At 26.9% G+C, this 12,216-nt stretch overlaps 1 protein-coding gene across 9 annotated transcripts in view; it reads right to left on the reverse strand.

Moving 5' to 3' along the window:
- The window catches only part of LOC103308676, a 20,944-nt gene extending 8,816 nt beyond the window's left edge, over positions 1 to 12,128 (reverse strand). For 5 of the 9 annotated variants that reach the window (XR_003839370.1, XM_029489123.1, XM_029489122.1 and 2 more), the window contains exons 1-5: positions 9,008 to 11,976; positions 8,170 to 8,192; positions 5,363 to 5,389; positions 3,642 to 3,680; positions 859 to 888 (exon numbers count right to left, since the gene is read on the reverse strand). Coding sequence is in view for 4 of the 9 variants with exons in the window: in XM_029489123.1 (XP_029344983.1) it covers positions 859 to 888; positions 3,642 to 3,680; positions 5,363 to 5,389; positions 8,170 to 8,192; positions 9,008 to 9,054 (166 nt within the window). In the remaining 5 variants the exon portion in view is untranslated. Of the gene's footprint in view, positions 1 to 858; positions 889 to 3,641; positions 3,681 to 5,362; positions 5,390 to 8,169 lie in introns of all 9 variants that reach the window. The other 4 variants (XR_003839371.1, XR_003839373.1, XR_003839372.1 and 1 more) reach the window with 4 other exon arrangements.
- Between the last annotated feature and the right edge of the window lie 88 nt (positions 12,129 to 12,216).

Raw genomic sequence — 12,216 nt, forward strand, 5'->3', positions numbered from 1 at the left:
AATACGTGTTTGCGTTTGAAGTACTGACAGCGAGTTAGTATACCCACATCGACAAACGGGACGTGTAATTTTGAATTGGCCGTGTTAGTGTTAAATTATGCCGAAAGTTCGAGTGTCCAAAGTTGGAAAAGCTAAAAACTATGTACTAGAATTTACTAAAGAAAAAATGCACAGCGTATTACAAAAAAATCCTGGTTTAGACTGCTTAAAATTGATTAGAGATACACATTGCGAAATTAATGAGGTAATGTTTCCGGCTGAACTCACTGCTTTGGACATTGCAAATATGAAATTTGCACCCATTACCTCGGTGGAAGTCGAGCGCTCCTTCAGTCGGTACAAATCTGTGTTACTACCAAACCGTAGATCATTTAACTTTGACAATTTGAGCATGTATAATATGGTATCTCATTGCTTTCAAGATCAAGATCAATATGAATAATGGTAGTAAAATAAGTAAATTAGATAATAATGTCATTTATAAAGCAATGTTTTACATTTTTTTGTAATTTTTTTGTATTCCATATTTTCATTTTTTAATCACATATAAAGTGATTTATTATTACATATATATTTACATATTTTGGTTTTTTTAATACATATAAATCCGAGCCCTAGTAATAATATAACAATTCTAATAGTAACTATGTGTTTGCCTATAGGTATGCATTTACATTAGAACAACCTAAGGATCGATTTACGTATTATCATTATGACCAACATAATATTTGATTATATGACTGATACGTTTTGTATTACCTACCTATTTTAATATATTTAAACATCAACAATCAATTAATGCATTATAAAATATTTAAATATAACATTATAAATGACTACTTTATAATGTATACTTACAGAATTCACTTAATATGTTGTCAAATTTACCTATGAACATTTAAATTATATAACGCAATACACATAGGTCAATCTCAGTTTGTTACTATTTTTATATTTTATTCTAATCAACTACACAAACTTGTGAACGCAGTGGCAATATAAAAATATATATTATTTAGCCTGATACAACGAAGATTGACGCTCAATTTTATGGAAGTACTTAATGGATCGAATATCTAACCAAAATATCATGCTCGAATTAACAAGTGTATATATCACAATGGCTTTTATATTTCTAGAAAAATCAATGACATGATTGATCATGTCAAATTTCAAAAAATAGGTTTGAAAATTATATGGATGGCCAAAGGTTAATAGACAAGAATTTCAAGAAAATCCAAGAAACATAATATGTTTACGTACCAATATACATAAGTGTATATGAGGGATGGAAATCCAAAACGTAGGTACTATTGCCAAAATATTGATTTTTTTAGAAAAAGCGATTTGCTGTATCTTAACATTTCTAATAAAAACCAACCATTTATAACCAGTAAAATCATTTTGAAAAAAAAATTTTTTTTTTAAATTTTTTAATAATATATTATTTATATTTGGCGTAAAACTGGAAAAAGTACGTTTTGATTTTCTAAAATTTATCATTTTTATGTATGGAAAAGGTTCATTTTGGAATAACCAGTCATTTTGAATCGCAAATTTGACCAGGTAATAGTACATTTTGATCTTTTCTGACGATGCAAATCTATGTATCGTTATTTTTTCCACAAGAATTGATACCTAACTCGATTTTGTCAATTTTGGACTGTGTATGGACTGCTTGTTAAATACAAAAAATAAGTGGCGAACGTCGAGGATAATTGAATACTATTCCTCTTTTGAACAAACCCTTCATAATTTTTATATTATTAATTTTGTGCATCGTCTTTGTAAGACGTTTTTTCTACATAGACACCAATATCATAATCATAAATTTGCGAGTGTATTTGTGTACTGGTACTAAGTGCTGACTCATTTAAACCTATTAAGTAGGTATTAATAATAGTTTTAGTTTAACATTCGTTAAAATTCTTGAAGGGGCAAAAAACTACTTTTAAAAACGCACTTAATTAATACCGTTATGCAGTAGTAATTTGGTTACTGCTATAGCAGCACTGTCCCAGTACCTATATTGTTATTTACAATTACGTTTATCACTACACTGCGATAGCACTATAATTATATTTAATAAATTATATTATTTTAGAGTTCAATAATAGGTAATAATAATTATAATAATAATATTATATTATAATATTAATAATAACAATAGCCTTACTTGGTTCAATTGTACATTTTAATAAATTATACTTAAACTGTTTTATACAAATATACAATAGTTCGTATGCAATCGTAGTTTTGTTTATCACTATAAGTTTAATATAGTTCAATGGTTGATAAAAAAACATGTAGGTACTGTCTCGGTAATAAATGAAAATGACGTTAACGATTGTCGATTATAGATTAAAGTGGACGACATAGCAAATGTTCGTTCAGCAGATTCAATTGTGCGCTGTTAATTTTTATATTAGAGTGAATTGACCTTTTATCAAATTTAAAGGTAAGATTATTATCTAGGCTTTTATTGATATTATTAGTTTTAAGTAAGTTATGACCTTTTTGAAAGTGTACACTTTAAAATGATCATAACTAGTGTTTGAAAATTTCATAAATTTTAAAAAAATGAAATATTTCGTGAAATATTTCAATTATCATTATTTTTGTAGTTTTGTCTTGTAAAATATTAAATAATTAATCTAAATAAATTAAATACCTCATTAGTCATTGACACACATTTTTTTCTTAGTTTTAATGTATAATAATATAATATTGTATTTTTTTGCTGTACCTATTATTTGATGTAAAAATGTAAAATAAATAAGGAATAGATAGGTATAGGTATTGTTTATGTACCATGTACGTGGTAACTTATATAGTTATATGTTAAAAATCAGATCAAAGTTTTCTTGATCAAGAATCCTTATGACATGTATTTGTATAATTATATATAAAAAACATAATAAAAATAAAAATATAAAAATGGAATATAAATTTTAAAAAAAACGCTTGGGTATAACGTTTATCATGTAATGTGTTATCATATCATGTAATAATTATGTTATGTTATGAAGATCATTGTTTCTTATTAATGTTAACATGTATTATAGTTATATAAAACAAAAAACATAATAAATATTAAAAAGAAACAGTAGAAGGAAACCAGTACTTAGGTATATATTATAAAGATCATAGTTTTCTTGCTAACGATTCACATGAAACAATATAAATTATAATTATAATAAAAATACAAAACAAAATAATATATGAAAATAAAATATAAATGAAATAATTAATAAAAATCCAATATTTCACAAAACATTGAAATATTTCACAACTTAGTGAAATATTTCTCATACTTCAAACACTAATCATAACTCACTAAAAATAATAAAATTAATAAAAGCCTACGTGGGGCCCTAAATAATAATCTTACCTTTAAATTTGATAATAGGTAAATTCACTCTAATATCAAAACTAACAACACACTATTGAAACTGCTGAACGAAAATTTGCTATGTCGTAACATCCATTTATACGCCACTGGCAATAAGTGCAATTAATTGGACGAGTAATGGCTGTAACATACCGTCACGGTGGAAAGACACAGCCAGCACTTACAGTTTTGTAACAAAGTTAATCAGAATAAATTAGGGTTTTTTTATTAGTCTAAACAATTTACGTACCAGGTTTTTGAACTACAAGTTCTTTTAAATACATTTGCTCTATAAAAGTTTCAATTACAAATAACATCAAATAAATGTGTGTAAAAACAATTCATCAGTACGTTTGTGCCTATTGACTAATTTTGTGTTTTTCATTTTGAACGTGCTAAGTCAGATGGATAATGGATGTTGATCCAACCGAAGTTAAATAAAGTTATATCTTTAGGTTCCTTTTGGCTTGAAGGGTGTTTATAGATTTATATTATGTGTACATGTTATATGATTTGCATCATACACTTTTGTAGATAACGCATTATTTTTTTTTCATTTTACGAAAAAAGAAATTTTTTTAATTAAATTAAATTTTTGCTGCTGGTCATATATTATATTAATACTGTGGTAAGTGTAGAAGCCCTGTGGCTTAGGAGGTTGCCCCGTGGCGACCACACTTACAGTTACGATTTGACTTCTCGTCAGAAGGGTTACACGAATGAATAAACCGAACGACGAAACCGAAAAAAGTCAATACCGGTATCTGAAACCGAAACCGAAATCGGAAAAAATCAAAACCGATATACGAAACCGAAACTGGAAAAATTTTTTTCGGTTTCAAGCCCTGATTTAATATTTAGTTGATTTATACTATTTATATAATAATTGTAATAATATAACAGTTTCAGTTCTAAAATATATGATTGATACATTATATTCATTAAAATAACTTTATTCGTTTATTTAAAACAAGTTAAAATTGTCCCATTTTGTAGGTTCTACAATTAATTATTTTAAAATGGCAGACATTTTGATCATAGAATAACAACTATACGGTATATTTTATTTTATTAAATGCAGCTACAGAACTTCATTATAACTCACTGAATCAATTGAATTTGAAATCGCACGACAATTCATTATTTTTATAAAATGTTTTATTTGGTTTAGGCATTGAAGTAATAGCCATCCATTGAGTTATGCATTTTGCATTTTGCATTTTGCAGTTTATATTTTATTTTAATATCACTATGTTTTAGAATTCAATAAAAATAAAATAAATTATACACATCATTAAATCATAAATGCACCATAAACCATAGAATCCAAATAATATAATGTTTTCTCAGTCTTAGATATTATACGCATATGTAATATACCAAAATGTATGCCCAGCAGTTACAAATTTGTACTGTTATCTTAAATATTATAGTGAATTGATCTATAGTGAATCATAAGTTAAGAACATTATACGTCTTGTCTCGCTGGGTTTTTACGATGTTTTAATTTTTAGGTGAATTATATTAGCATTTTCATATATTATTATTTTATAATATACTCATCACTCACTTAAATATTTGAATAAAGTAAAAACCAACGAGTGAACACAGTAAATATGTTTACATTTAAGTTTGATAATAAGTAAAATCCCTCTTATATTTAAGCTGACCACACGCACTAATTTGAACAGTAAGTTTTGATATATTTTTATGGGTTAGTAAGACGGAGAAAACCGTACATAAGCCGGTACGAAGTCTTCCCGAGTAACCCCTAATCAATTGACATATTAAACTATGTACTTGAACGTTGTGTTATAATAATTTATTTCTCATATTATTTTAAAATCAAAATTACAGACTAACAAACTTTTATAATAAATACTGTAGAAAGATGATTATGTTGATCGAAACTCAATGTATTTATAAGAGAAATATGTTGTGTATATTATAAGGTAAAATCAAGTTACTTACTATAGCATCTGACTAATCTACCAAATTCTAAATAATTAAATAGTAGTTAAAAAATGTATTAGATATTTTACCAACAAAACGAGAGCATGATAATTGACAACATCTAAGAGAACGTCACAACCGGTGACAAACTTACATGTGTACTGTGTAGTAAACTATCAATATATAGGAGTTTGTTTGAAAATAATATCCTTACCATTAAGTTTGATTTTCAGTTAATTAGAATTAAAAAAAAAAAATTTGTTCTACATAACATAAATTTGCTATAAAAAGATATCTACGTTTGTGATCTCATGTGGTCATGGCAAAGGTACTCCTAATAGTTAATATGACATTGATAATATTGTTCTAATTGAGAAATTGGATGGTTTTTAAGAAAAAGAGCTTAAGTCAATTTTGGACATTTTCAGTTTATACATTAATTGAACGGCGTTATGCGGAAAGCAACCAACCCTCAAAACATAAATAATGAGCTTTGTATACTACTAGATTGGACATTTTATATTACGCATTTTACCAATTGCAACTAACCCACAAGTCGATAGGGGGGCTATATATCAATGTTCAAAGATGGAACTCATAGAGTAATACTCTATGATGGAACTGCATGTGTTATCTTACCAATAATAGTTTTCTAAAACTTGAATTATCTCCAAATAGAACATGTGTGGTATGGTTGCTTTCTGCATAACGCCGTACAATTATGTGTGAAATTTCAAGCCGCATTGAATGGTTCCACTGTAGATGTCATGTGGGATTTGGTTTACGAGATAAAATCGAATGCATATGGTAATAAGTCGTTATACAGAATTTTTTTTATGAGAAAAGGCCTAAGTCACTAATTATAACTTATTTTAGTAACAAAGAGCATAAGTCTTATACAATTACATACAATAGGTCAGGGATGGCGAACCACTGATCACTGCGTGTCAAATCAAAATGTTTGGTTTGATTTTATTTGCCTCGCGTGTCAGAAACTTTGCAGACCTGCACTAGGTCTTAAGTCATTATAATTTGAAGAAAATAAATAAAAACTAAAATATATATAATAGTAAAATAACAAAACACTTATTAAACATGATTATGAACACAAAATTTAAAAACATTAAAAAGTTACAAAGTTATAGCAAAATCAACTTTATTTTTTCAAATAGGAACTAGATATACTATATATTTTAATGGATTCCGGTAAAGCTTTTTTTTATGACAATTTTGATAGTCAAATCATTAATTTAACTTTTTTATTTTTATACACCTAAGTAGTTTAATCGGTAATCTAATGACACTCCCCCTACAACCCCCAACCCAAAAAAAAAAAAAACAAACAAACAAACAAAATTGTTGGCGAACGTATTTCATTATTTTTTTTTTTAACATACAATCATCAAAATCAGTATTCCTATTTTTATTTGTTATTATAGGTAGTCGTAATTATTTACTTCACAGTTACTTTTCTTACAATATCATAAATATCGATTCTTTATTAGGTGGGTCAAGTAATAATAGTAAATTGGTAAATGATATTCGATTTTGATATTAATGCCTTAGGAATGTACGAAGGTTAACTAATTTGTGTAATGAAAAAAGTGCAATGTTTTGTGGTGCTCTTCTCGTAGTGGGATACACTTGAAATTTGAACCATATAGGTTATACTGGTAGGTGTCGCATGCAAAGTATGAATTTAGAAGTTTAAATTCATAACCCTTCATATTTTTTAGTTTTGTACATTTACATTTTAATTTTGAATTTTTCCTATCTTAAATTCCTACGATACTTCTCTTACAATAGCATTCATTTGGAATCTTTAGTAGGTGGCTAAGGTAATACCTTATGGTATTTGATTCTTGTTATAATAATATTGGAAATCTGTAATTAACTCAGATGAAAAGTATGCCTAAGTTAGGTACAATCCTATATTGAGATTGACTATTTATCTAAATATCGTGCAAATAGTTTTTTTTTAATTACTATTAAAATATAAATTCTTAAAGAAATTCATATGCTAAATTCATACTTTGCCTGCGATTCCTACCAATATAGGGAAATTATGGTTCATATTTAAAGTTATAAAAGTGAGTTATAGGAAAAAATTATTTAGCTCTTGTAAATTAAACCTATACCAATTATTTAAATTAAAAGTATTAATGCATATTTTACTAAACTTTAGAGGACTTAATAAACTAGCAAACCAAAATTGATGATTTGATTATCAAGATTTTTAGAAAAAAAAGCTTTACCAGAATCCTTTAAATATATATTAGTAACCGTTTGAAAAAATAAATTTGATTTTTCTATTGGTACACCTCCGTGTTTATAATTCATATTGAAATTATTATAAAAAAATTGCCTGATAAAAATAAAGAAACTCGTCTGTTTTCGGTTTAACGACATTCTATGTCATCGATTTATAATCGTTAAAATACCCCGCGTTCAATAACATGAGATATATCATGTATAATAGGCAACTTTATATATAAATAACATAATAAATGTTATACACATTGAATACAATATATCTAGGTATTATAAAAAGTCAGCGAGAAGCTTTGAGTTATGACTCATGAGCCATAACTCATAGCTTCTAGATGCCTTTTTAAATCTGAATTTAGGAAATGTAGAAAAAAATAAGCATAATATTTGGCAAGTTTATAAATTCTGTTAGAAATATACCTAACGTAATAAGAAATCTCGTTATATTTCATAACATTTCTATGAATTCAAATTGTAATTATCTGCTTTCAGATTCTCCATAAATACGAATAAGTGATTTGTCGTAATACGAAATGAAAAAAATAAAATATACTCACGTTTTTGACGTCCCGCAAAGCCTCTATAAATATATATATTAGCAATAATATAAGCCATAAATCAAAAAATGAACACAAGCTGATAATATTCTTAGAATAACATAAATTTATGAACGTTTCGTGGTAAAAATAAATGACAGCAAATACTAGTAAGATAATAATTTGGAAACCCCGGCTATTAGCACATTAGTTCTGTCTGACTTTGTGTTTGATTGGGTGTTTATTGAATTGGTTAGTGAAATTCACGTCGGTGTAGTGATTGTTTCATTACGAATAATTTACGTAAAGAAATATAAGCTAATTTTTAAAATGCCACAAATTGGATCAAGTCTGTCGTCAAAAATTAAAAACTGTATATCATATTACCCAGAGTTGAAATTTGATGAGAAATCTGTCTTCTGCGCTTCTTATGAAAAATCAGTCGGATGTGAAAGGAAATCTCAAGTTGATGCTCATTGTAACACAGGTAAGAAACAATATTTTTATTTAACCTGTCAGTAGGCGCGTGTATATTTGTAACACGATTAAGCTTGTATGAGCGCCGCGCTCAGTCATTATAACGCGAAATAATAATTTATTTTAGCTTCTAGCTTCCTATTTAAATTTTAATTTAGGTGTAGAAATAAAATAAGCATAATATTGGGAAGTTTATAGATTCTATTAGAAATATAACGTAATAAGAAATCTCATTATATATCATAATATGTTTTGATTACTGTTTTATTAAAATAACACTATTTCTATGAATTAAAATTGTAATTATCTGTTTTCAGATTCTCCATAAATACGAAAAAGCAATTTGTCTTAATATGTAATGAAAAAAATAAAATATACTCACCCTGCGATACGGCATCTATATTTCCAATAATAAAAGCCATAAAACATAAAGTTTACACAATAATATGTTTTAACATGTTTATAGGTACCAACAATTATTTAATATCAACGGTAGCGGTGATTAACACCTATTAATAACACTTTAGTTCTGTCTGACTTTGTGTTTGATTCAGTGTTTCTTGAATTGGTTAGGAAATTCATGTCAGTGTCGTGATCATTTCATTAAGAATAATTTACGTAAAGAAGTATAAACAAATTTTTAAAATGCCAAAAATTTGATGGGAAATCTGTGTTCTGTGCTTCTTGTGAAAAATCAGTCAGATGTGAAAGGAAATCTCAAATTTATGCTCATTATAACACAGGTAAGAAACAATATTTTTATTTAACCTGTCAGTAGGCGCGTGTATATTTGTAACACTATTAAGTGCGTATGAGCACGGCATCCAATCATTATAACAAGAAATAATATTTGATTTATATTTATTTTAATTAAACCAGTGGTTGCTAAAATACGTTACAGACTATCAGAAAATTGAAGAGAGTCATAACTTCGGCGTCAAACATTTCTGACTTGATCTTTTAATTATTTTTTAAATTTTTTATTTTTTTATTATTAATTGCTAAAGAGTAAAAAACTGGATAAATAAAGTATAATTTAAGGCTTTAAATCAATGTACTTTGAATGTTTACAAAATGTTGGGAAATATTAAGCGATTTTAGGCGAAAAATTCATTTTTCCACGATATAGGCAATTAACTGCACGTTTTTTTGATTTTTACTGCATGAAAATCCGGTCTCTAGTCAAATGCCATAACTCATAGTTTCTAGCTGCCTTTTTAAATCTTAATTTAGGTGTAGAAAAAAAAAAGCATAATATTGGGCAAGTTTATAGATTCTGTTAGAAATATAACGTAATAAGAACTCTCGTTATATTTCATATTATGTTTTTATTACTATTTAATTAAAATAACACTATAACTTTCTATAAATTCAAAAAGTTATTACCTGTTTTCAGATTCTCCATAAATACGAATAAGCGATTTGTCTTAATATGTAATGAAAAAAATAAAAATATACTCACCAGCTCTACGTTTCCCCGTGGCATCTATATTTTCAATAATATAAGCCATAAAACATAAAGTTAACAAAATAATATGTTTTAACATGTTTATATGTACCAACAAAAATTTAATATCATCGTTAGCGGTGATTAACACCTAGTAATAACACTTTAGTTCTGTCTGACTTTGTGTTTGATTCAGTGTTTCTTGAATTGGTTAGTGAAATTCACGTCGGTGTCATGATTGTTTCATTACGAATAATTTACGTAAAGAAGTATAAACAAATTTTTAAAATGCCAAAAATTTGATGGGAAATCTGTGTTCTGTGCTTCTTGTGAAAAATCAGTCGGATGTGAAAGGAAATCTCAAATTGATGCTCATTGTAACACAGGTAAGAAACAATCTTTTGTCACACTTTTTTGATTTTCACTGAATGGAAGTCGGTCTCTAGTCCTAAGCCATAACTCATAGCTTCTAGCTTCCTATTTAAATCTTAATTTAGGTGTAGGAATAAAATAAGCAAAATATTGGGAAGTTTATAGATTCTGTTAGAAATATAACGTAATAAGAAATCTCGTTAATATGTTTTGATTACTATTTTATTAAAATAACACTATTGCTATGAATACAAATTGTAATTATCTGTTTTCAGATTATCCATAAATACGAATAGGTAATCGATTTCTCTTAATACGTAATGAAAAAAATAAAATATACTCACTACTCGTTTCGCCATCTATATTTCCAATGATATAAGCCATAAAACATAAAGTTTACACAATAATATGTTTTAACATGTTTATAGGTACCAACAATATTTTAATATCATCGTAAGCGGTGATTAACACCTTGTAATAACACTTTAGTTCTGTCTTAAATCTGTCTTCTGAGCTTCTTGTGAAAAATCAGTCGGATGTGAAAGGAAATCAAATCAAAAAATTGAAGAGTCATAACTTCGGCGTCAATAATTTCTAAATTGACTTTTATAAAATCAAATTTTTCAAATTTTCCCCAGGCATTAACCCAGTTAGAAACCCGAAATTTAAAAAGATAATTTGTTATGGATGTATAATAGTTAAAATTAAAATTAAATAGCTTAACTCCCTTGATATGTTTTTATGAAATGTATAACATTGTACATTTAAACTCAATAAAAAATTAAAATATGTTTATGTATTTATAATTGTTAAAATTAAAATGAAATAGCTTAACTCTGCTGGTATGGTTTTTTTACACAATGTGTATATTCTTATCAATCTGTTAATTATTTATTAAATTTTTTTTTTTTTAATTTTAATTGCTTATCCTGTAATAGAGTAAAAAACTGGATAAATAAAGTATAATTTAAGGCTTTAAATCAATGTACTTTGAATGTTTACAAAATGTTGGGAAATATTAAGCGATTTTAGGCGAAAAATTCATTTTTCCACGATATAGGCAATTAACTGCACGTTTTTTTGATTTTTACTGCATGAAAATCCGGTCTCTAGTCAAATGCCATAACTCATAGTTTCTAGCTGCGTTTTTAAATCTTAATTTAGGTGTAGAAAAAAAACAAGCAAGATATTGGGAAATTTTTTAGATTCTGTTAAAAATATAACGTAATAAAAAATCACTTTATATTTCATAATATGTGTTGATTACTATCTTATTAAAATAACCTTATTTCAGTGAATTCAAATAGTTATTATCTGTTTCCAGATTCTCCATAAATACGAATAAGCGATTTGTCTTAATACGTAATGAAAAAAATTAAAATATACTCACCGGCTCTACGTTTCTTTCCGGCATCTATATTTCCAATAAAATAAGTCATAAGACATAAAGTTAACACAATAATATGTTTTACCATGTTTTTAGTTACCAACAATAATTTAATAACAACGTTAGCGATGAATAACACAATGTACGAATGATATTAAAAATTAACCTACAACGATATATAAAATGCTTTTCGGCAAATACGATACAAAATATCTGTATTTATTGTATGCAATAGAATAAAACATTTGGGTAAATAATAGTAGGCAAATAATACTTTGTTTTTTTATAATACGCACATTATAGTTGTGTACAATTCAACTCTTCCGCCGTAGCTGAAAACTGTAACTTGTATACGGTAGTCGATAATGTGCAATGTCGAAACGAA

Source organism: Acyrthosiphon pisum, chromosome A2 (assembly GCF_005508785.2).
Source record: "Acyrthosiphon pisum isolate AL4f chromosome A2, pea_aphid_22Mar2018_4r6ur, whole genome shotgun sequence".
NCBI classification, from domain to species: Eukaryota; Metazoa; Arthropoda; class Insecta; order Hemiptera; family Aphididae; genus Acyrthosiphon; species Acyrthosiphon pisum.